The following is a 27,465-nucleotide window of genomic DNA, read 5'->3' on the forward strand; positions in this document are numbered from 1 at the left end:
CTACTGGAAACCCAGTTTAAACAAGAGTTTAAAAAAAGCTTTCCTTAACAGGCCACTTGAATTCAAAGCCTTCAGGAGCATTTCTGTGGAAAAGTTGTCCACCAATCCCCAAGAGCATTTTGAAATCAGACTTGTAAAGGAAACTGCAGAACATTTAACATCAATGAGTGGTCAGAACCAGGTTAATGCATATGTAATTAAAATTAATTTAGGAGTGCTGGTGATGCCATATAGGGATCAGGGTTCCTAAAGGTCAGCATACCGTTTGCTACCTGTGTGACACGCTTCCTGGCTAGTTCAGGATTCCAGTGTTCCGTGCAGTCTGGGAAAGACCGAGAGGTAAAAAGACAGATCTGAAGGGGACTTTGCTACAGTCTGAAACAGAAATTGGGATTTTTTCCAGAATATTGAAAAACCAACAGCCAAAAAGGTCACAAATTATCTTTTCTGTTTAAGCTGCCTTGTCTCCAATGAAGATAGTTTTCACAGACAAGTAATACAGAATGTGTTTAGAAGAAATTTCTGCATCTTTTCTTATGGAGCTATTGACAATCCTTGGTATTATTGGGGAAGTGACCACAGCAGTAGGAAGGGAGGTAAGTAGCCAAACATCCAAAATAAAATTTCATCCATTGTGACCACAGTCAAGTCGCAATTCTGCGAAGTCAGTACCAAGAGGAACACGCCACATGAGCTGTACACACAGGTGCAGCTCCCACTGGCCTCCTGCCCTGTGGTCAGTCAGACAGCATTCTCGGGCTGTGCTGCTTCCCTTGGCTGGTTAGGCAAGGCAAGGAAGAGTGTTCATGATGTAAGAACTAACCCAGAGCAGTACTGTGGGGTTTGTTATAAATGACAGCAGGCTAAATTGTTGCACAGCTTCTTCCCATCCCTGAGCTTGCTCTCATTTGCACCATCAGAAAATGTACCTGTTTCGAAATCCAGTGGCCTGAAAGAAGCGAGGCTGCAGCAGCTCTGTGTCCCCAGGTCCAACCCACATGTGCCAAAACACGTGCAGGCACATGTACAAACCACGTACACAGTACAAACAATCACACAGAGCATCACAGACAGAGAACAACACTTGTGGAATTATAAACAGGACCAGCGGCCTCCTGCCCATCGCCCTCCCAGCTGATCAGGACAAAGGCCTCTGTTTATGGGTAGTACCGACACGTCTGCAGCACCCACTCCTCCTGCAGCCTCTCCACAGGTGACCCCGCTGCTGCTGTTCCAGCCCTGCTCCAGCAGACGCAAACCTCCCCCACCCACCCACACCACCACACTACAGATTCTCCCCCTAGCCTTTAACTGGCATTAGACCAGGTCCACACCGTTAACTGGCCCTTGGAGCCTCCTGTCTCCAGCTGCTTCCCTCACAGAGGGACGAGACAGACAGACACACACAGAGCCCAACCTCTGTTGATGTCCCACTCCCACTTCATGGAAACCAGGCTGCTTCTGCCCTCAAGCAGAGGTTAAAAGGGGCTTTCAGAACAGACTCTCATAGCTTCTCAGGATAACCTTGAGTACCAACAGTTAAAAAAAAAAAATTATACAGATTCCATGAATATACATTAGGAATGTATTTAATTACAAAGTGGTTTTGATAATCTATCTAGAATGTTACACCCTTAAAATCTGGAGTTTTTTCCTACAAAATGCAGTCATTTTTCTCATTTGTTGTGTGTTGTGAAACATTATTAGCCAAATAATCCATTTCCTGGAACAGTTATTAAGCTCCAGAACTTCTTGAGCACACATGCTAATGAAAGCCTGGGACTATACACCAACAGCCACTGTATAACATGGAGCTCTATGCTGCTCCCTGTCCTGCATCATTTTATACAACAGCTAATGTTTGTTACCCATGATCACTCCTGCTTAACTTTTCTCAGATTTGATTTAAAAGACATACTTGAAATTATTGCAAAGCATATTACCTCTTGCCCAACAGACACAGTTCTCGAGTTTTTTGAACAGCATCAACTTCTACAAGAGACGAGATTTAAGTATTTTAAGGTACTTTTATTTAATAAATAACTTCAGTAATAGCACTGTAAAAAGTGAACATCTGTTAACATAAAAAGGCACTTAAAACAAGAATATGACTGTGATGCAGTCTGAATGGTCAAAGGCAAATATACACGGCACATGTCAAGAATGATGTGTGACTTACGTCACATGACAAACTAGCAATCTTAGCTACAGGGTAAAGGCAAATTTACAGCTAAGACTGCTCAAAAAAAAAAAAAGGAAAAAAAGCTTGTGTTGATACAAAAATATTACAAAAAGAATCACAACCAAATACGTTAAAAAGATTAGAAGGGTGACAAAGCACCAGGCTTTAAACCAAGGAAACATTACAGAATAAAGACACAGTATGATGTAAGGCCCTTATGTGTTTGAGGATGTCTTGGTAAGGTACTTCATGATACTGCCACCCCAGGCTTGAATTTACAAAGAAAAACTAAGCAAGTTACCAGTCAGCAACTTTTTCAGTAATGGCACGTGTTTTAAAGCTATTTTCTCCTTCTTAACATTCTTCTCAAACCCTTTCATTTTGACTATAACTTGGCAATAAGCAACTTAAAAATTAAAAATAAGTATGCACACACTTTTCAGTCTTTTACACTGCTCACTTCCAACTTATTCAACTTACCATATACTTAATCATATGTCTAGCAAGAAGATGACCAATTAACCACCAGCTCCATGCTACATGAGTTTCATTATATCTGCAAACTCAAGCCCTGATTTCCCTGTAAAGCTAAAAAGTTTAATACTAAATGGCTAGGCAGAGCCCTCATGCTGATTGCTTTAACCATTTCCCTCCCAGTCCTGCCACCGCAGTATCATACCCTGCAGAAGACCCAGATTCACAGCACAGGAGTGGAAAAGGTCAAAAAGGCACCATGTGACCTTAGCTGACTAGGCTACACAGTCTCAAGTTTTTTTTTGTCAGACCTCTGGCACTGATTACTTTTATTTGAAAAAAAAAAAAAAAAAAAAAAAAAAAAGCAGTTTGCCCTAAATCTATCTTACTGTGACTACAAAAATTGCTACGCTGCATACAGTGTTGTGAAGATATACAAGCAGTGTTCATTTTCCCTCATATTTAGGATTGACCACAGTTGTCACTGCACTCTTGTAAATAGGATTTTCACCCTAGAAAAAGAAAAATATTTATGTTAACATTTAAAGATATAAGAAAGGCACCATGTTTTCAAGAAGTGTAAAAATCAGCTTAAGAAATTACCCATTAATGGTTTGTTTGGACACACAGTTTAAGTCAAACTAGTTTTCCCTCTAGCAACTTGAACAAAGGCATGCTCAGCTAACAAAGCAAAGGGTTAGGCCACAATCCTGTTTGATTTACACTACAGGTTTCCTTCAAAGGCAGCTGAACCTCGTGTGGTCATCTCAGCGCTGAACCATCAACACAAGGGCCTGCAGCCCATGACATTTTTTAAATAGCAGAATAGTAAATTACATTGTTTGAAACCATGTCTAACCACAGACCACATTCTGCTATAATAAACATTTAAACAGCTTATCTTGTATTATAATTTAATTCTAGAAACAAAGTGGAAAGGCTTGTAGTATTTTGATAATGCACATTCAATATTTATGTTGAACATTCAGTACTTGGCATTCTCATTTTATTCCTGCAGGTTCCCCCAGCCCCCATACGCTCAAAATGCACAGTTAAAACTAAAAAATTTCTGTACTGGTGCAAATGCTGTAATAAAACAATTATTTCTACTGACACAAAAAATGCCCACAGAACAACTACTTACATCTCTCTTTCTGAGATTTAAAAACCTCTATATTAAGCGTATTTTAAGCTTCCTTTGTTCCCAGGTTTCCTTTTATCTCGGTAGACCTTACTCTATTTATGGTGTCCTTGCACACATAAGATGAACAACTTGAACTCAAAATCAGTAAGTAAATCTTGGTAGGAGAAGGGGCTATGCTGCAGATGTCAGCCTGAGTGAAGTTCCATCCAGAACCGTACCTGACCTTCAGCAGTAGTAAGGGAATCTCTCTCCCTTTGAAGTGCCCGCCCCCAATCTGAGATGGCCTATGTAACTGTATTAATTCTGTTCTATTTAATTATACAGTGTTTAAAATATTTCAGGTTAAAACAATTTTTCCTACAGGAAATTTTCCTAAAGGAAATCATCCTCCATGACACACAGACACCATTTGTGTCTGTTTTTTTAGGGTCATAAGCCTGGAAAATCAACTGGGAATATCGCAGGCAAGGCAAGCAAAATGTAACTTGGTGTGAAATTTTCGTATCACAATTCCTAGGAACTTTGTTGCCTTCTATTTGCAAGACCTGGTAGGCACCAAGTAACTGGTCTACCCCAACAACAGGAGCTGCTGCTAAGGAAGACCATTGAACTGGTGTTACTGTCTTGCTGCCATGGTTCCTTTCACAGAAAAAGGGTGTTTCTCCTTGAAGTCAGCTTCTCTACAGGCAAAGACCAGCGAGGCATGTCCAGTCCTGCCTAGACCTGGGAGACTCCAGCCTAATCTCTCAAGTCCCATCAGAATCTGGATTGCTGGACAATGGAAGTCAAGATTCTCTGTTCACTCTTCTCAAGATCTAAGTCAATGCCATACAGCTTGAGATGAAGGTGTCCAGTGCTGTCTATACTTCACAAATACATAGCAACAGCAAAAGACCCTTCTCTCAGTTCTCAGGCAAACTCTGTCTTGATTTAAAGTACATCCCGCTACTTGTTTGGAAAGGGATGGGGAGTTAAGATTTTTTTTTTTTTAAATTTTTTTTAGTCATCATGGAAATACAGCATTGTGGCTAGTTCTCGGCCAGACAAATTACTCAATGCTAAATTATCTCCTCCCAATATTTTTAATAAAAAGCTTTGCAATAGTAAAATGTAAATGAAACTGGAAAAACATCCAGGGATGAGGGATTTAATCTGTAACTGAAGTATCTCATTATGCCTCAAAGTTCTTGACAATGTACAGTGTTTGTTTCCTCAACAAGTTTTAATGAAGAATTCTTAAAAATGTAGAAGTTTGATGCAGAGGAAGTCTGTAAGCTTCACAGTCTGCATCATATGGAGACTAGAAGATACTGCACAGCCTTCTGAAGGCAAGGGATTATGTAATACTTGTTATACTGTGCTTTTAACCTTCAACGTTTTACAAAACAGACTACCCCCAGCATATACAGGGAGGTATACGTTTACATTTTCTTGTTTGTAAGAGAGAGATAACTTCTTTCAGATAGTGTTGGAATTGGTCTAAAGGTTAGGACTAAAACTTGGAAATCTGCAGGGTGCTGCTCGTACAATTAATTTAAACTTGCAATCAGGTTTAAAATGTAATTTGTCAGTAAGATTGTAAATTTTTTTACTATAATGCATTTTCAGGAGAAATCACAATTTTAAATTTATAAGCTCTTTATGTAGCATAAGCGCTATTTACACAGCAATTGAAGGGCTGTACTGTCTTCCCTTGTACTTGCATGTTATGTTCCCAAGAACTCTTAGAAGCACACAGTGGGATTTAGGTCACTGAATAAGGCACCCAACCAGGTATCTCCCCATGTCAGTAGAATGTCTTGGTTCCCATAACAAATAACAGAGATTTAGTCAACACACAAAGAACTATTCAGCTTAACCCAACCTTATGCTGGATCAGCTAAACAGCCCTTGAGGCTCTACTGCCTGTAACCCCAACATGGATTTGCAATTCCTTCCCTGCTATCTTTGGTTAGAGAGCCAGTGACAGCCCTGGCATTTCCAGCCATACTTGATCACTATGTCTCAGCCCTTGTCTTCTACAGATACCTTATCATTAAAACTAACACGGAAGTAGTAAATAAATGTCCACTAGTCCAACACAACTCTCTTTGCTTAGGGCCCACCACAGCTGGCACATGGTATGAACTTTCAGAGACTGGCAGCATTCCAGGTTTTTAACTGGTCACTAAAATGTGGTATTCCAAACTTGCTGTCTTAGACAAATACTGCTGGTTTTAAATGAACCCATTTTCTTTACACCACTGCAGAGAATGCACTGGTTTAAGCATGCAAAGTTAGGGAAAACATGTTTGCCACATGCCCCTACAAATGAAAACACCATGCACACTTAAACCAAAATAAAAATCAACAAACAGTAACTATATACAAGATCAAGACATTCAAATAAAGATGGAGGGTTTTTTTTAAAAGTACCTTCAGCAAAGAATAAAGAGCTATGTTCTTGCAACAGTATTCATTTTCAACTAGACTCAACCTTCTTATTCCTTTTTTCTCCATGGAGTTACTGTTTCAACAGTCACTTAAGCTACCTTTATAGTGAGTTTAAGTTCTAAGTCACTGCAAGAAACTGCACTCTAGACTATTTAAATCACCCACATATACACTGTTCTTACTATTTTTGGCTCTTGTTAATATCCATCATTATTTTACAGTAATATAAACAGAGTCATCTGTCAATCTGTAAATAGGGCAGTTGAATCAAAGGATGAAGCAAAGCCCAAGGTTAAGGGTAACACCGACGACAGAGGGCGTCATCCACCAGGACTGGAATAGTAGAGGACAGCAGCTGGCCTGCTATCAAGTAAACACTCTTCATGACACAAATCTAAACCAGACAGGCAGTGAGGATGGTAAGGCCCGACGGTGGTGAAACAACATTAAGACAGTAGCTGTGCTGCAGGCCAAGGACAAACCGAACTCTCTTCAACCTAGCTGGCCTGAGCATCAACAGCAAGGATACTGTGGCGACAAGTCATTCACAACATGACAGACCAGGACTGGGGAAGTATGTGGGCACCTGGTCCAGGACAAGCTCTGTGGTGCCGCAGTTTGCGCACTGCAGTAACCAAGTTCACATGTGTGTATGACTGCTGTGGAAGAGGGGGAAGGGTCACACAAACTGCACACTTAATTTTATTGTACACGTATACACCTGGAAGGAACCTACTGCAGCGTAATTTTCTTGTAATGGGATTTCAGATTAATTTTTTGCCTTGGCAATACAAGACAACTCTTTTTTCACCTAAATGAAAGGTTATGTCAACAATCTAAAAACCCTAGAAAAATCTTAGTTGTAGGGGAAAGGAGGACTTTCTTCTTTTTACTTCCTGTGGGTCACCTATTCTGCCAATACTGATTTCCTCCTTTTCGGTGGCCAATAAAGTTAAACAGACCTCCGTCTCTTCCCAAAGTTCTGATATTTCTATGAATACCAAAAATGATAAAGTCATGTTTAAAAAACCCTCACACTTTCATACTTCTAATCTTCGCAGTGAGTGAAACAAAAAGGCAGAAGCCAATCCCTGAATTTACACACGAGGAAAGCTTTATGCAAGAACTACGTTTTGAGGAGAAATGGCAGCACTATTCATTAGATCCTGAAAGTCATGGGGCAGAGAACAAGAGCACAGAATGGAAGTTACACACCGTATGGTTTGTTAGATGTTTATCCTGCATGCAACAAAGTACACAAGAGAACATAACAGAGACTTAACTAGATGGTTTATGTGAAATGTTAGAAAGGAAGAACTACTCCATTTCCTCCCCAGAATAATTGACTCTGAAAAGAAAAATGGAAAGGAGGTGAACGTGGTTGGTGTGGCAAGCAAACCAAACATTTTTACAATCAATTTTGGACACATTGGAAAGTGAAATGACTGCAAAGAGCAAAGGCAAGTATATTTCATCAAGTAAGGGCTCAGAATGCTAGACAAAGTATTCGGAATTGTTGTCACAGAGATGACAGGTAAGAGCTTAAATACTCTTAATTCCTGCTTTCTCCCCTCATTTTTCCTTTCCAAAAATCTTTTGAGTGCAACACTGAAAAATAGAGACAGCAGACAATAAAATTAGAGCTACAGATCATTCCCATCCACTGGCTCCAGAAAAAAGCCCTGGGATATTAAAGGGATGTGCTGCCTTCCTGACTTCATTCCCTTCCCTCTAATCTGATCTCTGTAATTCCTATCTCTCAGTGCTCTTCTGACAACCATTCCCCACCACATCCTCCCTTTCTCATTCCCTCCCCAGCAGCTGGGGATCCCAGGGAAGGAGAAGAACACCTAAAGCATTCAAGAAAGTGCAACCTCAAAAATCTACAGAAGGTTATCTACCCATCACTTCTGGTTTACTGACTTCCTCTTCTGGATACTGCTGTTTCTCCTTGCATATTGAATGTGGAGAGAACTGAAGTCAGCCTTTCCAAAAAGAAATGAGGTGTTCAGGTAGAGTTTAGGAGGGCCTAAAAACTGGGGGAAAATGCATCTAGAGAGGACAAGAACATTAATGGGTTGTTTGGGGTTTTTTTCCTATGGAGTCCCCCAAGCTGGCTGGGCTACAAGTACTGTGATATTGCCAGTTTCAGTAGAAATAAGGATGGAAAAAATAAGATGTGTATTATAAAATCAGTAGAGTTTCACAGTTTAAATACAGGCTAGTTCTATGCTAGGTTAATATGCCAAAGCAGTTAAAAAAAAAATAAAAATCTGTAAGGCTTCTCTGAATGTTCCCAGAGTTATTTTAATAAAACCAGCAATATTTATAGGCTAGGATACCTGAGGAGTATCTGAACTAGCTTTGCAAACATACCAACTTTAAGCAAACTGACTGTTGATTTGAGGAAACAGAAGACAAACCCTCCCCTGAACTCTGTCTCTCCACAATCCAAACAGCTTCTTCGAGCCTAACAGCTGTTTCATTACATATCCACACATTTATCCACACACACACAAAAAAATCACTTGTAGAATAGTTTAAGGTGGTACTGGTGGTATTAGTAAGTAAGCAACCTTGCTGTCAAAAAAAGTTAAAAATTTTCAAGCTGCATTCCTTAAAACCCCAGAATCAAAGCAGTAGTATATAAACTCAGCAAGAATCAAACTGTGATTAACTGACTATGACATACAGTGAGTTTGAAGTGACATGCAAAGGACAAAAAAAAGGAAGAAAATGAAAGAAGATACAAACTGAGACTTAGAGACCAGCTTTACGTCCATAGTTTGGATTCTTGAAATTGTTAATAGGGCTCTTGTATATTGGATTTTCTTGCTGAAGTAAAAGAAATGGTCAATGTCGAATAATTCAACAGGGAAAAAAAAAAAAGTAACATTCTCCACTATCGCAGGAAAAGAAAATCATGCTATATATAAAGAAAAGTGTTAGTATTTTTCTTTCCAGCATAGAATTAATTAATTTTCTTAAATAGAAACAAGACTTCCTAGGAGATTTTTTTCAAATATTCTCTTATCAAGTGTATGTGGGTGTTGACTTCCACAGAACTGTAGTGAAGGGTTTCTGATTAGTAGGATTCCTAAGATTTCCCAGAGGCAGCAACTCTATAGCCTATGTAAGCCTACAATTTTTTGTTGACAGGGAAGATTTCAGCAAACCAGTACCAGCCATGATTTTGTTCCAAGTTACTGAAATCTCCCAACTAAACCTGTGTAAGTATTTAGAAGATCTCCTCCATAAGCATTACATTCTCTTCTTCATTTTATACAAAAGCAACTCTCATCTTCTAATAAACATTTTAATAGTATGTTGTAGTGTGGTACAATTGCACAGTTCAACTGTTCTGTCACCATTACATTCTAACTCAAGAGGTACTTCTCAAAGAGGGTTGGGGTTTTTGTTGGTTGTTGTGGGAGGTTTTTTTGTTTTGTTTTGGGTTTTGTGGGTTTTTGGTTTTTTTGCTAGTGGTAACACATAACATGCTTTGAAGTCGGCATAAAAATATGGATCCTTCTGTTCCTCCATAGGCCAGAAGGTGAGAATACAATCTGAAACATTTAAGGCATGTGAACAAAAAAATCTTCTATTCTTCCTCGACCTCTGTAGCTTTTATACAGATAAAAGCCTCTTGACTTACCGTATCCCACTTGGCATTCATCTTCTCCTTTTCAAATTTAGCAAATTCTCTTCTGTCATGAATGATCATTAGTAGTTTCCAAATCAATAACAATGCAAGTCCAATAAGAACAATTCCAGCAACCACACCAGCTACAATGGGAATGATGTCAGGGCCACTGGGGCATTCTATGGAACAAAGCAGGGGAAGTGTGACTTTACAAAATGGTAAAGGTAATGCACATCCATATGCTTTTGTTATGAAGCCACTATTTTGAATATCAAAGGTATGCCAATACTATTTTCCTTTCAAATAATGAGAGTTTTGGAATGTGGACATCCTGTAATATTTCAGCTTATTTTTATCCTTCTAAGTAGTGTTTAATCTTAGCTATAGAACAATTCATGATCTGGTGATGAAGTGTGCACACTGCTAACCCCTTAAGCTATTCATCTAGAGTATTAGAATAAAATAACTAGCAATTGTATTTTAAACATGCAAGAGCTCCAAGTCAAAGGTGGTGCTGGAGGGATAAACCAGCTAAGAGTACAAATGCAGATTAGCAAAACAGGCTCCACAGACTGTCAACACCATTACAGAGAAAGGGTATTCCTCATTTTACTTCATACAGCTATTATTGTTAGCAGCTAATATAGAGATAAGTAAGAACTTTGCTTTTGAGACAGGTTTTTATTTTCTTAGGATATTTCTTCATCTTGGGAATTGATCTCTGCTGAAATTTAAAAACCCCCCACATCATCTTTGCAGAAAAATATAATGTACTTTCAAAGTAAGTGAATTATGCGTTTGAAAAGTGTAATACAGATGCAAAATGATTAAAGGTGACTAACATAGAAATAAATAAATTAATAATAATAATAATAATAATAATAATAATTAATTAAAACCTAACTGTTCTATTAACATAAAATTTTTAATAATCACAAACTGAACAAGGGCTTTTGCAGAGCTTAATGCATAGACTGAAGGAGTCAGAAGCAAATAAATGTAACTCCTGTGTTGTCAATAGGAAAACTGCTTCCCTCCAAACTTCAGACTCCAAATCTTGGTAGCTGCCTCTACAGGAGTGAAAGAAGTGGGAAGGGACATGACAGGAATTCCCTGGCAACCAATAAGGAACAAGCATCTGCTCCACCAGATACAGCCCTACTGAACAGAGCTTGTTCCTTCAGCACTTGTATGGCACAAAATTAAGGTGCTTCTTGGTGCATGAAGGCTTGATTCAGATTCTAACTAAGGAAACAGAAGTTTATCCAAGAAGAAAAGGTCAGACCTCAAAAGTGTAGGGCAAATTTGGCCTTGTCCTAAAAGAAGATGGGGCTCAAAGTCCTCCTCTACACTTTGGACTACATTTTTAGAGAATTTTAAACATTCTGAACTGAAGTGGTATTTATTTCTAAGAGCCACTAACCACTGATGTGTATTAAGTGATCATCACCCAAATGATCAATCTAAAAATTCCTTCAGTAGAATACCACAGTAAACCTTTCAAGACACAAGTAAGATGTGAATTTTGTTTCAGACTTATAAAAATCAGGTGATCGCACACTGCTAAAGTACAAAAGCAGAATTTCTGCACTGTTAGATGCAACATTCAATGATTCAGACAATACTCTTCATAAATAAATGGTAAATTACTGGTCAATCTCTAGAATTGTTCTCTCTTATTTGTATTAGAAGATTGAAAAAAATCAAGAAGAGTTAACTGTTAAGGATTAACTAAGCAAAAGGCTCTTCAGATCTATTCTTGAAGATACAGCAGTTCAGTAAAAGCAAAGGCCCTCAGCCTGAAATAATTTAAGCAGTTTGCAGCACAGTACACAATTCGGTGGTGGTGGTGGTTTTGTGTGTATGACTGGCCCTCTATTATTAAGGAAAAAAGCAACAAAACCCCACAGACACCATTGTTTATAGCCTGTAGCACAAGCCCAGTCCAAAAAAAAAAAATATTAAAATTTAGATATCTAGGCCTTGCTGTAGGGCAGGTAAACAAGTCTGCAAAGTATGTCAAGTGGAAACATGAAATGCTTTAACAAATACACATACCTGATTGACTTCTTGCTCTTAAAAAAACAAAACCTAAGCCTAAAGGTTTGAAAAAACTAGATCTAGAGAGATATTCTTCTAAAGCCACTCAAGTTCCAGACATCCCCACCTCTCACTTAGGGAATAGGTACCAATGTCAAAACGCATCTAACTCACACAAATCAACCAGAGCTACTTTGTAGTATGCAACAACTGCAAGAATTAACAAAGACAGAGGGAAGTAGACAAGATCATGTTCACACCTGGGGTCTCTACCACGTGGACACTGGCTTCACCGTTTGAGTTGACAGAATATGTGAAGTAGAACCAGCAGTCATCAACATCCTTCTCTTTGCAATGAGACAATGGATCGGGCTGTCCAGGCTGTGGCAACTTATCTCTGCTTTCTACGCGTGTCATGTTGAAATGCATACATTCCTGAGAACATGTTTCCTTCTTTTCTCCCTTATCGAAAGCTCTGCATTGAACGCAGTCCCTGTGAAAGTACACATCAGAAGCAATGTTTTTTAATATGTTCACAGAAGATTCCCAGCATCTAAAGACACATAAAGGAGAAAATGTGGGGAAAAACTCCCAAGAAACCCAGCTTGTTTGCTTTAGAGGTCAGGAAAAAATAAAGCAAGACACAGCTTTTTACCAGCCAGAACATTTATGCACCTTGAGATTAACAAATTTCTCTCCCTGGATGACACACGAGTTTCAGGGGCAGAAAAAAATTTACCTAAATCTCTAAAAGGAAATAAGGCTAAAACTTTTTCAACACCTCCCACCTGAAAAATGAATACTCTCAGAGAAAGCAGTGTTGGTACAAAAGATAGTTACATTGAAACAGTATCCAAGAAACAGACGGGTTAAAAAGAACAAACCGAGTGACAAGCTTTACAGTAGGATATCACTCCAAATAACTCATTGAAAAAAGCACACTGAGCAGGATTTTTATATTAAAAAGACTGTGCTGAGAGAAACCCTTAAAGTCAGCAGCACAAAGCCAGGAATAAGCCCAGTCACTAACCATAAACTTATTTCAAAGTCTCCATGCAGGAAATGCTTGGTTTGTAAAAACCCAGATTTCCAAAGGTAGGGATGCAAATTTCACTGGCCCACAAAGATCTAGGTTTAGTTTTCAACTGTCAGGGTAGTCTGAATTTTTCAACAGTATTTTGGAATAAGAGTTTTAAACAATAAGTTTAGCTAAAGTTTTAACTACTCTGGAAATCGCACAGTACACGTATACTTTTGTTACATTGATTTCAAAAGGTCAAGATGATGGGACTTTACAGCTTGTTACACTATAGACCTATGTTCCCTCCAGCTATGCAGAAGGTTGGCTGCTGACAATCATACAGGAAAAGAGGGGAAAGCTGTAACCTGCCCAAGTCAATCTGAATGGTTAACACTGATTTAACATAATGTACACATTTCTATGCCTAACAAAACATGGCAGGGAAAAAATTTAAGAAATAATTTGCCTATCTGGAAGCAATCAAAATAATGTATCAATAATGTTTTATTTGTAATTATTGATTCTCACCCAGCAACTTCTACTGTCTAAAGGGATGATCTGATGTCCTTACATTTCAGGGTAGAATAAAGCACAATATCAAAAGCCTCATTTTAAAAATTCTGCACACACAAATATCACAAACTCAAATGCATAGAAGCTGGGACTTGATTTTCTAGGTACTTACTTGTGCTCTGCACAGACACCGACACAAGTCTGACACATTTCACATGTGGCACCTTGGAATTTGGGATCTGTACAATTACAGGTGCCACATTCACAGGTTCCTCTTCCATTGCAAATCTGTCCATTAGACGCCATACAGGGAAAAGTATCCAAAGAACAATCGCACGCGCTGCCAGTGAAGTTGGGGAAACACTCGCACACTCTGCATTTGCAGATACCATTTCCTGTGCATTGAAGAGATATTGCAGTGAAATTAAATCTAATATAAAATGGAAAATTTTTGACAGTAAGAAATACATGTCCACCATTTCAGGATAGATACAGGGAAAAGAAAACCCTGGTGGAGAGATAATGAAGATGCTAATGAATTCAGAGCTACAAAACAGATTTTAGCTCCTCGAAAAGCGACTTACAGGTGTTTCTCCCCTTTTTAATTCTCTTACATTTGGGTTTAATTTCATAAACAAAAAAACAAGACTAAGGAAAGCTGATCAAGAACAGTATAATGTGATGGCTATATCTCCTGGGTGGAAAGCATTACAGCACTGCTTCAGTTCACAATTTTATATGTATATCGATACATCGATCACTCCTGTCTTTTTATCTATTGCTAGGCAGATTTCTAAAGCAAGACCTAACAAGATGAGGAACGAACTAACAAGACTTCACAACACAGACAAACGAAACACCTTTGGCTTCCTAGAACACCACCATTCAGCTGCTGTACTTCTGACCTCACCCACCCAACTAAACTTTATGCTCCTTACACCCTCTACACAGGAAACAAGAAAACTTTATCTCCAGAAGGGTGACTTGGATGAAATGGAAAGATCTTTGGCTACATCCCTCCTTGTTCACTGAGAATAAAGCGTTTAAGTCAATACTTATCTGTCACCATATTTTTTGGAACATCACCACCATTGCTCCTATCCTTTGTGGAGCTGATGACCAAAGAGTATTCTGAGCAAATCAGACAGATGAGGTATTCTCATATTACGTTAAAGCTTAGCGGCTTCTCTGTTTTATTTTTGTACCACAGTCAAAATTGAGGTAGTAGTTAAGACTTCTACCAGGTACTTCCATGAGCAAAGCAGCCTAGGAAAGTTATAGGACAAAAATACATGCAAGCAAAATAATTTAAACACTGGCTGCTGGAGTGTTTTCTAAATTGCTTTTGATTTCAAGAATTAACTGCCATCAGGGTCTTATTTCAGGCTCTTAAGGTGTTTTTCTGGATCTTGCATGTTCTAATCTTCACTTATCTTTCAGAATAGTCTCAAGACAGCATCTCACTGGTATCTCGTTGAGCATAGAGTCAAGCACTCACTATTAAAAGTTGAGGTCATTATCTTTTTTTATTGACACAGTGGTTATACTGAGCCAGTTAACATTATAATATCTGGCCAGTTGTCTCAGAATTCTTTACTATAATACCTGAGGGTAATTCTGTAATAAACAGCAGAAGTCCAGTTCACTTTACATCCTTCTTGTATCTGTGGTTCAAGGAAGGTGAAATGGGCATTAACACACTACATGTTTGTCATCATAGAGAGCCATTTTATTAATAGACATTTTCAGTCACTAAATCTGTGGATATTCTCATCTCTCTTATCAAGTAGCTATGGTCTTTAAGCTAAGTTTCACTACTCTACAGGGTAGAGTTGTCAGACTTGAAAACTGCTGGCCAGTTCTGCCTCCAGAAAACTCAAGTAGTTTCTCACCTCCACAAATCAAACCATTTGATCGATCACAATTGAAGTTATCACATTCACAATATTTGCCAGAATACACTTCATTGGTGTTTTCTCTTTTCTTGCATACACATTGTCCACAAATGCATTCTCCATTGTTACTGCATATTTCTGTACTGTTCTCCCTCCTGCAGTAAGCATCCATATCCTCACTATTTACTTCATCTGTACTACATTCACATAGTCTTCCAATACGTCCTTCATTACATCTGCAAGGTAAAAACACGACTGAAAATGTAAACTTGATTAAAAGTCATACAGTAAGAAGACTGCAAAAATATCAGAAAGAACAGGAGTAAGTGATTATTTTCTCAAGGAATATTCAGAGTTAAACTTCAATTGAGATTTCTAGCTGACACCTACATAGGTGTTCTTGGAGACACTGGAGCAAACTGGACTAAGTTGCTTCTATGCTGACATGCCAGGTGAGAAACTATGTGCCACCACCTCTAACTAAATTGCCACATAACCACTATTAATCCCTCTCTCATGTGACAGAACAATAATTATTTTTAAGTGACAGTTCACTGTAGCTGCCGTCATCTTTGAATAAAAAGATCTCCCATGAACAGCAATTATGCAGGGGAGTAGATGATCTTCAGAGCTGCTGAGCACCAGCTGAGATCTCTGGGGATCAGCACTTCTCATTATCAAGGCTAAAATATCAATGAACAAACAGAGGTTGTTAAGTCCATATGTTTTGTTTCATTTTTAATAGGTCACATATTAAACCATGAGGAATGAGAATGTTACACTTTATTTCAGTTACAGTTCACTGAACAGGAACCACTACTGTTTTCGAAAGTCCTGCATCTTGTTTTCCTGCAGAAGATCTTAATTCCATTCTGCTTTTACCATTCTCCTCTCAACAGTTTCCAAAAAGAAACAGTTTTCGCTTTTGCTGTAGGTTTCTCGGGGGGTGGGGGAGAGGAAGGCTTAAACCTTTATTTATTAGGTTGATCTTCAACCAATCTTCACTGAAACTCTAAGATTTTGCTCTGCTTTAATTGTGTGCAATTCCAGAAAATCCGTTATCATTTTACTTATTTTCAAATGTGTAATAAGGAATACATGTGTAATTTAATTCCTGTGATGGGCAATAACGAACATTTCAAAGGCATAAGTATATAAAAACATTGTAAAAAGATTCCAAAAAGGTTAGAAATAAGAAATTCAGGAAGAAGAGACTGAGGTGTCATCCAAAATAAAAGGTGGTTTTTATGATTTTCACTCTTTCTTGCTGTGAAACAACTGGTGGCAATCTGGGTAGGAGCTCCTATCAAAAAACTAGGAAGCCTTTGAATTTCTCAAAATCAACAGAACTCACATTAGAAGGGTATAATTAGGTCAGTATGAATACCTGCAAAAACGTCAAAGTATTTCCATTCAGTTTGTCCCATAAATCCATAATTTTGCCCTATTACATTGACCTCGAAGTTAAATAAAGGAACAAGAAAAGCAGTAAGACCTATATCCTTAAAGGTACTGACTCAAGGCCAAACTTGAATTCTGACTTGTACAATACTGCCAATCTAATAATCAGTATTAGGAATTTCAGCATAGGGATTATTTGCAGAGATAAGGCAGTATGTCAAAATACCCTAAAAGAAACAGGTCCATAACAGCAATTCTTGTCATTTCACTAAAAAAATTCGTTAAAACCAAATAAACCCTAATTAAGGGTTCTTGCTCATACTTCTCTCTTGGGGAAAAAAAAATTACCTGCATGCACCACATTCAAATGTTCCATTTCCTTCGTGGCAGGCTTGACTATTAGGTTCTCCTTCACTTTGACACTGACATTCACAGATGAACTGTAGATTAATTTCCACTTCTTCAGTGAACCCCAGTGGTTTAATTTTAATTGTTTCATTTTGTCCTTTCTTTGGACATTCATTAGCTGTTACATTAATCTCAAATTTAACCTGCAAAGAAAAATAGAATGCCACATTACTAAAAGGAGTTTTGTCTGTACTGTTAAAAAACAACACCTGAGTGTTTAGTTTTTAGTAGCAACACATATACTGTACGTTACCTCATCTCCAATTGAAATGTTAGAACATTTCCTTCCATCTTCTTGTGTGTCATTCACTCCATTCTTGCAGAAGGACTTATAACTGATTGTCACTCCTTTTGGTAGCTTACTGTTTTCCAGGATAACCTCTGAAGAAAGGGACTAAACCAATAGTTATTAGCTAACTTCGAACTGAGTTGCACAAGCATTCTGCTGAAAAGACACTACACAACTATGCACAGTCTAAGTGCCAATCCCATGGGCACACTTGAATTACATAAATTCCAACATGTCAAGAAACACCAGCCCAGGGCTGCCCACAGTCACACCGTGGAGACCCCTTCTTACGGTTGAACCCTGATATGCAGGACCAGGGCAGGTCTCCACAGATGCTGGAGGCACTTGTTTGCCCTGTGTACTCCAAAAGGGAAATAGGGCCCATTTACACAACACAGCTATGAGGAAAATATTTTGGGGCCAAACCTTAGGAGGTCCCTATGGTTGATACAGTCATTTTCTTTGGGGTCAAATGGTTGCAAAATGGCCCTTTTCTCCTTCATGTGTAAAGAAGGCAAGAACTAAAGATGATGAAGAAACAGCGGGGTTTTTGGTTGTGGGTTTTATTTTTTTAAAAGGGAAAACATGGATAATAACTTTTCTTTGTAGTTTTGTTTTAATTGGCTTTAAGAATACATCTTTCTTGTCATCTAACCTCTTATGGCCATAGTGTCTAATATGGTTTTACTGCAATGGTGGTGTATTTATAATTTAGTGTGCTAACTTTGTGGTTTGTATTAAAAAAAAAAAATCCACCTTAGAGTATCTGCCTGAAAAACTTGTAACAATTTAGAAGCAAGAAAAATAAACACAACCTGAATAAAATCTGAACTTACATTGTATGCATCAATGATCAGCTGAATCACATTGCTGGAGTTTGAAGACAATGTTCCCACTGCAGATTTTGGTATCAGATTTTTCAGTTCCTTTCAATATTTACAGAAGTAAAAGGAAAATTAAAGTCTTACTAACAAAGTATAATTTGTACTATAAATATCTGTATGGTGATATAATGCTTTAGTGGATTAACTAGTCAAGACCACGTTCTTCAAACAAGAAGGCTAAAGTGTTGCTGGTGATCTTCATGATTTTTGAGGTTATACACCGCACTACTAGTATAAACAAATATCCAGCCTTTTCTTTTCCTCTGCATTTTCATGTCAAATTTGGTAACAGAATACTAAGACCTCCTCTTGTACCAAGTTGACCACATATAAGGTATCTTCAAGATCTTAAAGAAGCAGCACCACACTTCTAGTGCATTAAAGATAGCCCGATAAAAGATTATTTCCAACAAAAAATAAAAACCACTTACAACTTGAATATAGCTAAAAAAGAAAAATACCTTGTTAGGTTAAAATGATGAAAAATAAGCATCTCCTTTACAGTCATTTCCTGTTTCACAATCACATCCAGCTTTTTAGTTAAACATCAGGAATATAAATAGACCACAAAGGACAATTATGCTCTTTCATAAATGTGTCCCTTGATTCAGTGTCCACAAACCCCTCAGCTATTTTGTTGTAAAAATGTTCATAAAAAGTAGCAATGCAAATCTGTTCTCCACTTCCTTCTACCTATAAAGAGGGGTAAGGAGGAGGGGCACTTTCTCCTTGGAAATTACACATGCACTCAGTATTAATTTGAACAAGTATAAAAAGCTAACAATAAAAATGTGAATAAAAACCACAATGATAATTTCCAAACTTATTAAAATTGCTTGATTTGAAATTAAAATAATTTCAAAGCAAATCTGAGTCAGTCTTTGCATTAACAGGGGGGAAAGAGTACAGAAACCAGAAATATAGGGGTTTTATCTTTACCTTATAAACTGCCTGAAACTCTTCAGTAACAGCAAAGATTGTCTGAATATTGTTCTCACTAAGCTTCTGTACCAGATGAGCAATAGAAGGATAATCCTATGAAAATCAAGCATAAATACAATTCGAATCTGGGACACATGCTAGAAAACAATCAGAAAGACTCTGACATCATAAAAACAAACCACCTTTAGAAACATACATAAGACTTCTAACTAGCAATCTTATGTCACAGTTTAAACTAAAGTAACCTTAAACCCAAACACACATCGAAAAGATTCCATATATGCCCCATGAAGGTAGGTGCTTTTTCCACAAGAACATTATTGTATTCCCTGCCATGTAAAGTCTCCAGGTTAAATCCCTAATCTCAGTGTTCTCAGAAAATAACCTTTGGTAATTTTCCATATGACTTACCTCAGTGAAAACTACTACCTCTTGCACCTTTTCATAAAGACTAAATAAAACTGAATTAATTTTAGGCTTTTACTGAAAAATAGGTCACATAACTTAGGAATATATGAACACACAGAATTTGTGAAGCTTATTGTGTTTACCCCATTCAGTAAATATTCTTCTTTTCACATTTTGTCTGATTTTTTACTTATCAACAAACCATGAAGTCAATTTTATTAAGCATACTTTTATCATAAACTTTGCAAGATTTCAAGCCATCTTAAAAAAAACCAACCCTACCGAGAAGCTCTCTATTTTACATTTTTTACAGTAGTAAAATACTTCTGGCTTTCTGACTAGCAAAATGATAAAATAATGGGACAGAGCCACCACAGTTTGCCAGTGGACATGCAGGGTTATTAACTATTAAAGTTGAAATCCAACAACAAAAATCATAGTGTAGAAGTTGCCATTTCTTGAAATTTTCCAATCAAGACTGGATTAATTCTTGCACATATGCTTTAGTTAAGCTAAAGACACTTGATGCAATACAGAGGTAAATGGGTAAAGTTCAAAAGATGCATCGATCTGAAACTATATTAGATGACCTAATGAATTTTTTTGACCTTAAGCATCACAAAGTATTAATTTCTCTAGAATAAGATGTAAAGACTTACATAATAGTGGCTCATTGTGTACACATTATTTTCCAGATGACATTTCCCATCATTCGGTAATACAATTCCACCAAGTTTACCATCTCCTGCAAAGTGAAATCCAGCATCCGTGGAAAACACTAATAGTCTTGTAACATTTCTCCAGCCAATTTGTTCCTTGGGAAACAAAAAATGGATTTTTGGTATTTTGCACCAATTTATTTTATAGCATTGTGAGATAAAAGACAGACTTTGGAGAAGCCATACTGCAAAAGTGTCATCCTGGAAATCATAATCCACTCAAACCTTAGAAGCACTTGCCCTTAATTAAATGTCTGTTCCAAAACATCTGTTGCAGGCTTTTCACCAAAGGCAAGAAGCATTCTCTTTGAGACATACTTTGGTCTGTTCAGCTTTCACTAGAGTATTCGAAGAGTGGTAAGTTTTCAGAAGTTGGGCATGTCTGTCTAGTTCTTCAATGCGAAGTCCGCTTCTATGTCACTACCACACAGCCTGAACACAGTGGACAATCTTAGCATGTAGAGCACTGCTGCAGTCTCAAACTGGAAGACTGTGGGATGCCTGGCACTAGTCTCTGAAGAATCATCAAGCTTTGACATTCTAGTCCAGATTCGTATACAGCATAGTGCTCACCAGATGACTGCCCTTTTTCACTGTCCCACAATCCTGGCCCACAACTGCAGAGCCTAATTAATTCTGTAACCTACCCTTTCCTGTTTTTAAAAAAATTCTTCCATCAAGTTCAAGTTCTAGTTAATTTAAAGAGATAAGACCATGTAAATGTGTCACATAAATACCAGTTACCACTGTATTGGGTTTGTGTGGCAAGGTTTTGGTGGGGGCAGGCCACAGGGGTGGCTTCTATGAGAAGCTGCTAGAAGCTTCCGCCATGTCTGATAGAGCTGATGGCAGCCAGTTCCAAGACAGACCTGCTGCTGGCCAAGGCTGAGCCCATCAGCAATAGTGGTAGCGCCTCTGGAATAATGTAGTTAAGAAGGGGGATAAAAACCTGTGCAACTGCAGTCAAAAAGAGGATTGAGACTCTGTGAGAGAACCAGCTCTGCAGACAGTGCAGGTCAGTGCAGAAGGAGGGGGAGCAGGTGCTCCAGGCGCTGGAGCAGAGATTCCCCTGCAGCCAGTGGTGCAGCCCATGGTGAGGCAGGCTGGGCCCTGCAGCACATGGAGGTTAAGGGGGGAGCAGAGATCCACCTGCAGCCCCAGGAGGACCCCACACTGGAGCAGGGAGATGCCTGGAGAAGGCTGTGACCCCATAGGAAGCCCAGGCTGGATCAGGCTCCTGGCAGGACCTGTGGACCCATGGAGAGGAGCCCACGCTGGAGCAGGTTTGCTGGCAGGACCTGTGACCCCCTACACTGGAGCAGTCTGTTCCTGAAGGACTGAGCCAATGGAAAGGATCCATGCCAGAGCAGTTGACGGAGGACTGTCTCCCATGGGAGGGACCCCACGGTGGAGCAAGCGAAGAGTGTGAGGAGTCCTCCCCCTGAGGAAGAAGAAGCTGCAGAGACAATGGGTGATGAATTGACTGCAACCCTCATTCCTCGTCCCCCTGCACTGCTGGGGGGCAAAGAGGAAAAACTGGGAGCAAAGTTGAGGCAGGAAAGAAAGGAGGGGCGAGGGAAAGGTGGTTTTAGATTTGGTTTTATTTCTCATTATCCTACTCTGACTTGATTGGAAATAAATTAAATTAATTTTCCAAGTTGAGTCTGTTTTGTCCATGACGGTAACTGGTGAGTGATCTCTCCCTGGCCTTATCTCAACCCATGAGCCTTTTGTTATATCTTCTCTCCCCTGTCCAGCTGACGAGGTGGAGTGAGAGTGACTTTGGTGGGCACCTGGCAACCAGCCAGTGTCAACCCACCACAACCATCAAAAAAAACCCCCAAAAAACCAAAAACCCTAAAAGGCTTATGATTAATACTTTACTTTAAAAATAAGACTCTAGATTGTTTTAGAAAGTCTTGTCTCCATTTATCAACAGCAAAAATAACACGATAACAAAGCAATAAACTCAGTTATCACTTTTTTGGAAGACCATGTTGTACAGGTTCATAGAATGGAAATGAAGAATGCAGTTATCTAGATCAGATCTTGAAAAACAAACAAAAATCAGGTTGCCCTCTACTTCTGCCTGAGAAGCTAGTAGAAGTTACAATTCACCAAACTACTCTGAACCAACAAGAAGCATATAAAGCTTTGAAATAATTTGAGAATAGTTGTTTATTCAGCATTTCATACCCTTTGGAGCAGAACTTGACTCTTTTACAGTTAACTTTAAGAACTTTGTCTCTGGAACGCATCTATCAGCTGTGACTGTGACCTCTAATCAGCACTTTCCCATTTCCTGGTTTCATTCACTCACTAGAGGTCTCTAGTCTATCTTGCTTCACTAGCATGAGATGACATGTTCAAACATCAGCCACCATAACACACTACGGCTGTATTCAAACAATTTCAATCTAATAGAGCAGTAAAGAAAACTAATACACACTTACCCCACAAACTGCAACCTGCATTATTGCATCAAATCCACCTTCAGGAGAATCTAAATTCCCAGAAATGTGCTGTTTACCTACAAGCTCATTGAATTTATTTCCTTCACTGGTAAGGCTGAGCACATTTTTATAGCTAAATGGACTTGTACAGTTCTGGTCACCTGTACAAGGATTTCTGAGTTTGGCTGGTGTTGTACTTATATACGGCATCACAGTTTTCTCCACAAAAGAGCCAAAACCTAAGACAGAACAATAAAAACCCTGTAAGTTGAAGAATGGAAGTCTCTTATTTATATTATGACACAACAGAATGCAAGTAGCTGAACTGACATCAGAAATAGCTCTCATATTTATGTTCCCTTCTCCATAAACACCAAGTACTCCCACATTCCTCAACAGATTCTATGTATTAAAATAGCTGCCATAATACTACTAATTTAACAAAACCCAAACCTCTTCATAAACAGTCATGTGAAAAACATCAGGAAGGAAACTTTTTTTTTTTTTGGAATAGGAAAATCTTTCTTACCAATTCTAAAGTCTGAAGTTATTTTTTCCATTTCTAACATCAGAGCAGTTCCGAGACTTTTCACATTCTCTAAATCATCTTTCATAGAATAGGAGAGGTCCATAAGATAATAAAGGTCAATGGGGTAGTCTTCAGCTCTCTTAAATTTTAGTGAAAATGTTTGGGGTTCCCCTGTTTCAGAGATTAAACAACAAATAGAAACCATTAAAAATTCCACAACTTCACTTCTCACAGAAGAAAGATGCCTTTTTAAAGAAAAGCTTTGAAATACTGATGAAGGTTTTGAACTACAGATGAGTGATTTTTTTTCTCCTGTTAATAAAAATGCTTAACATCAAATTAAGACGAAAAAAATTTCAAGAAGTATTTCTTTAAAATGTTCAACTTCATACTTGTACAGTATTTTATCTTTCCATAGAAAACACTAGCCTGCCAAAAATCAAGCCTCTCTTGCTGCAATTTCAAATCTTCATACTTGCAATATTTTTAACAAGATTTCTGTAAGATATAATAGCACAAATTTTCAGTATCTATTTGCATCCAAGATGACTCAAAAAATTCTCATGGTTTTAGTTTAAAAAACCTCACATTCTTTAATAAAAGAACCACCAGTTCTGGATGGAATATTTCAAATTACTTTGCATCAAATACAGGCTCAGATCACAGAAATGACAGCAAGATAACAGCAAGTTACCATTTTGTTGCAATTGTAAGCCCAGACCCTCAATTTTGCCAACAGAAGCATGTAGTCTTGAGAATCTGGTGTTGAAAGACACTGCAGAAGAATTACATCCCCCCCCACTGGCAAATAGCAAAGTATTATTTTGCCTATTATATATGAAATAAGGAATAGAATTGGAAGGTTTTTTCCCCTCTACTTGTCTCAGTCAAGTTAAATGGTGATATTGCAGCTGCTGAAGTCTGCTTGGTAATTGGCAAACATTTGCTTAATATGAGCAAAATTAGCAAACCGGGGAAACCACTGAAGGGCAGCATGGTTTTCATAAGAAAAAACCCTGCAAAAAGAACAACCACTAAAACCAAAACCTAAAGACTTTAGATTTTCCTTACCTATTGTTTTTAAAAGAGCCTGCAGAGAAAGTAAATATCCCCCTCTGCAAGCACACAATCTGTCAGCAGAGAACTTATGAACAAAAAAGTGCTTATAAACAGAGTAATAATTTTTTGGGTAATTAGGTTCTGGTTGTCCAGGTCCCTCGTATGTTCCAATGTAGAAACTTCCATGTCAAAAGAGGAATAATTTGGTTTGAAGCTGAAAGGGTCACATTAGAAATAAATATGGACAATACCAAAATTGCAAAATAACATTCCTTTCCTCTCCTCTTCATGCAAAGCTTCTTCAGATCATCTTGCATTTATTAAGGCAATCACTACCACGCAGCTGACACTGAGTGCAGGCTCTTATTCCAGGTACGTACAAGGTAGTTGTTGAATGCACATGCAGTACCTGCAATCTCCTTAAGGACAACCTCCATTGTGCTCAAGTACTGTATGAGCTACTAGCCCTGTTTTTTTTTTCCCCCTCATTTGAATGAAATAAAAGTTCTCTTTAGGGCTGGAAATGGTACACAACTACTTTGCTCTCATTACTGTAGTCCTGTGTCCACATTTTTAGCCTCTGGAAAGTAGTTTATGTAGCAATCCAAAAATCTTGCTGCATAACTACAAAACCATTCAGTTCAGACACTCAGACTTCAGGCATCGACAGTACTTCAAGGAAAAGCATATGCTCTCGTAACTTCTCTAAGTTTTTGCTCACTCGTCAACTTTCATTCTAAGAAGCCACACTATAGAAAATAACCTCCAAAATACTGAAAACAAAACAATTCTACCTTTTTGATATATTTATCAATCCATGCTGTATCTATTTTCTCCTAAATTCTATTGGGAACAAGGGATAATATCTAAACTTTCATAAAAATCAAGCACTATTTGGAGTACATAAGCACCTGGGGCTGACCTGAATGGCTCTGCTATCATTCAAGTTATCTGAACAATAGCAGTTTCTGTAACAAAATGGTTACACATTCAAAACAAAAAATGCAGATGCGGTGGTGACAGAAAAATCATCCGAAGAGTAGAATGAAACCGTCCTTACCGACTCTGAGTTTCAGCACTAATTTTTGTGGCTGGATCTGTGTAATGGCCTCTGGTTTCAGCTTCTCTGCAGCACCTATCTTACGATTCGTTACTTCTCTATCTTCAAGCACCTGTTTGTCACCTCGGGGATTTTCTATATCTTCTATAGGACAGCCTTTACTCTTTAGTGCTGCCAAGTCATCACATCGGGCAGATGTTGGTTCTCCTTCTTGCAAAAAGTCCTAGAAAACACAGGCAAAAAAGTATCAAGTTTCCAGCTATCTGCAATTTGTTATACTCTACCCACGATAGCACTTTAAAAAAATTTATAAAGATCAGCAATAAAACACACAGTCCTGAAATATGTTAAATTATACTAAATACATCGGTGACTATTACTTAGTCCAGGAGTTTGCATCTACTTATACTTATCTGTGTGTAAGATGGAAGCAAGATGGGGGGGGAATGTCCAATGTCACCTCTGACATGACATCCTCTGGCAGAATATCCTTTTAAATTGGCTAAAAGGATACTCTAAAAGAGATAGCAGGTAGAAAAAGCTCTCATCTTCGCGTAGTCATCAATAAAATGAACCTATCTGTACAGCCTACTTGGCAACTATCCTCCCTTTTAACTTTTTTTTTTTTTTTTAAAAAAAAAAAGGCTTAAAGATTATAAGTGTACTTTGGTACTCCACAACAAAATGGCAATATGCTGACAGAGCAGGGGAAAGACAGACAACAATTCTTTTATTTTGGGGAAATTCAATCTGAAAGTGAGATCCATAAGCAAAATCAATACGTAACTTCATTCTGAACAATAAGTCACCATTACCTCAAGCAGAACAAAAGCTCTAACCCCAAATGTAAATAAATAAGGCTTCTAATTGAGAAACTTCACAATTTTTGTTCCCTAGAAGTCTAAACTTAGTAGGTCTTTGCTTGATTTTACCAGAAGCTTCCTGGCTGCCTTTAGTTGCTTGTTGGAGGGGAAGTATTCAGCTTCTTTTAGTCCATAGTTCAGATTGGCCAGTTCTGCAATTAGAGAGGGATTTCAGCTCTGTGCACTAGCCAGAGTAGTCATACATGATGCAGGAGGTTTGCAATCAAAGCTTTCTTCTGTGTCTGAGTGTGAACATAATCTCTTTTCTTTCACTTTCTACATGTTAGGGAATTTGGGGAGAAAGAAATAAAGCTCACACTCTGAATCATGGTCCCAAGACTATTTTTATCCCAATAAGCTGTAGAAGCTCTGTGGGTGTACATATATATTACAGTCAACAGGATCAGGAACCCACTTACATCTTTGTTCCACCTTCTGCCATCTGAGTGCTTCAGTAGATAAACAAGAGTCAAAACTTTACCAGCTCGTTTTCTGTCTCCATGCCTTCCATTCTTGGTTGCATAGCAGCTTTGGTTTGATAGAGCAGTACACAGTGCCTTTACTCATATATCCTGTAGGGTGATACAGCGTCCCCGGGAGATGTGAATTCAAATGCTTTGAGGCTGAGGAGGGACTGGAGCCCAGCTATCTTATTCTTGGGTATGCCTCAGTTCTGTAAAGTACCTGGGAACCATTACCACCCTCTGTCATGTGAACTATCACAACTGGATCTACTACATGTTTTATCTTTCTCAAGGTGGAGAGATGTCAACTATCAGAAAATGTTGCAGTTGTTCTGAAATCAGTACCTCTTTTTTTCTGATTATAGAGGAAATTTATGTGTTCTATCAAGAAAAATCTCCATCTCCACCCCTCTTCCCTGCAGCCAGGCACCTAACTTGGGTGGATTTGTTTCCAATCAGTAACTCAAATCCAGACCAAAAAATAATTTTCAGAAAACTACCTAATTGCTTTTCATTCCGCTATTTAGAACTGTCAGTAAGTTGAGGGCTCCTGTGAAATCCAGAAACAAATATCAGTAAATTCTCTATAAAAGGAGTAATATGGTCACACTGTGCAAGTGCTTTTGAAGTTAGCTGTTCTG

At 38.3% G+C, this 27,465-nt stretch overlaps 1 protein-coding gene across 2 annotated transcripts in view; it reads right to left on the bottom strand.

Moving 5' to 3' along the window:
* Window positions 1-3,017: 3,017 nt before the first annotated feature.
* ITGB1 (integrin subunit beta 1) overlaps window positions 3,018-27,465 on the bottom strand; it is a 44,240-nt gene continuing 19,792 nt past the window's right edge. For both annotated transcript variants that reach the window (XM_026842021.1, XM_026842022.1), the window contains exons 4-16: window positions 25,498-25,720; window positions 23,379-23,549; window positions 22,850-23,088; window positions 20,337-20,492; window positions 19,267-19,362; window positions 18,280-18,369; window positions 17,408-17,548; window positions 17,095-17,297; window positions 15,343-15,581; window positions 13,623-13,845; window positions 12,177-12,409; window positions 9,889-10,055; window positions 3,018-3,168 (exon numbers count right to left, since the gene is read on the bottom strand). In XM_026842021.1, the coding sequence (XP_026697822.1) occupies window positions 3,103-3,168; window positions 9,889-10,055; window positions 12,177-12,409; window positions 13,623-13,845; window positions 15,343-15,581; window positions 17,095-17,297; window positions 17,408-17,548; window positions 18,280-18,369; window positions 19,267-19,362; window positions 20,337-20,492; window positions 22,850-23,088; window positions 23,379-23,549; window positions 25,498-25,720 (2,247 nt within the window). In that variant the 3' untranslated portion in view covers window positions 3,018-3,102. The remainder of the gene's footprint in view (window positions 3,169-9,888; window positions 10,056-12,176; window positions 12,410-13,622; window positions 13,846-15,342; window positions 15,582-17,094; window positions 17,298-17,407; window positions 17,549-18,279; window positions 18,370-19,266; window positions 19,363-20,336; window positions 20,493-22,849; window positions 23,089-23,378; window positions 23,550-25,497; window positions 25,721-27,465) is intronic.

This window comes from Athene cunicularia (assembly GCF_003259725.1).
Source record: "Athene cunicularia isolate RWA chromosome 2 unlocalized genomic scaffold, athCun1 chr2_part1, whole genome shotgun sequence".
In the NCBI taxonomy this organism is placed as follows: domain Eukaryota; kingdom Metazoa; phylum Chordata; class Aves; order Strigiformes; family Strigidae; genus Athene; species Athene cunicularia.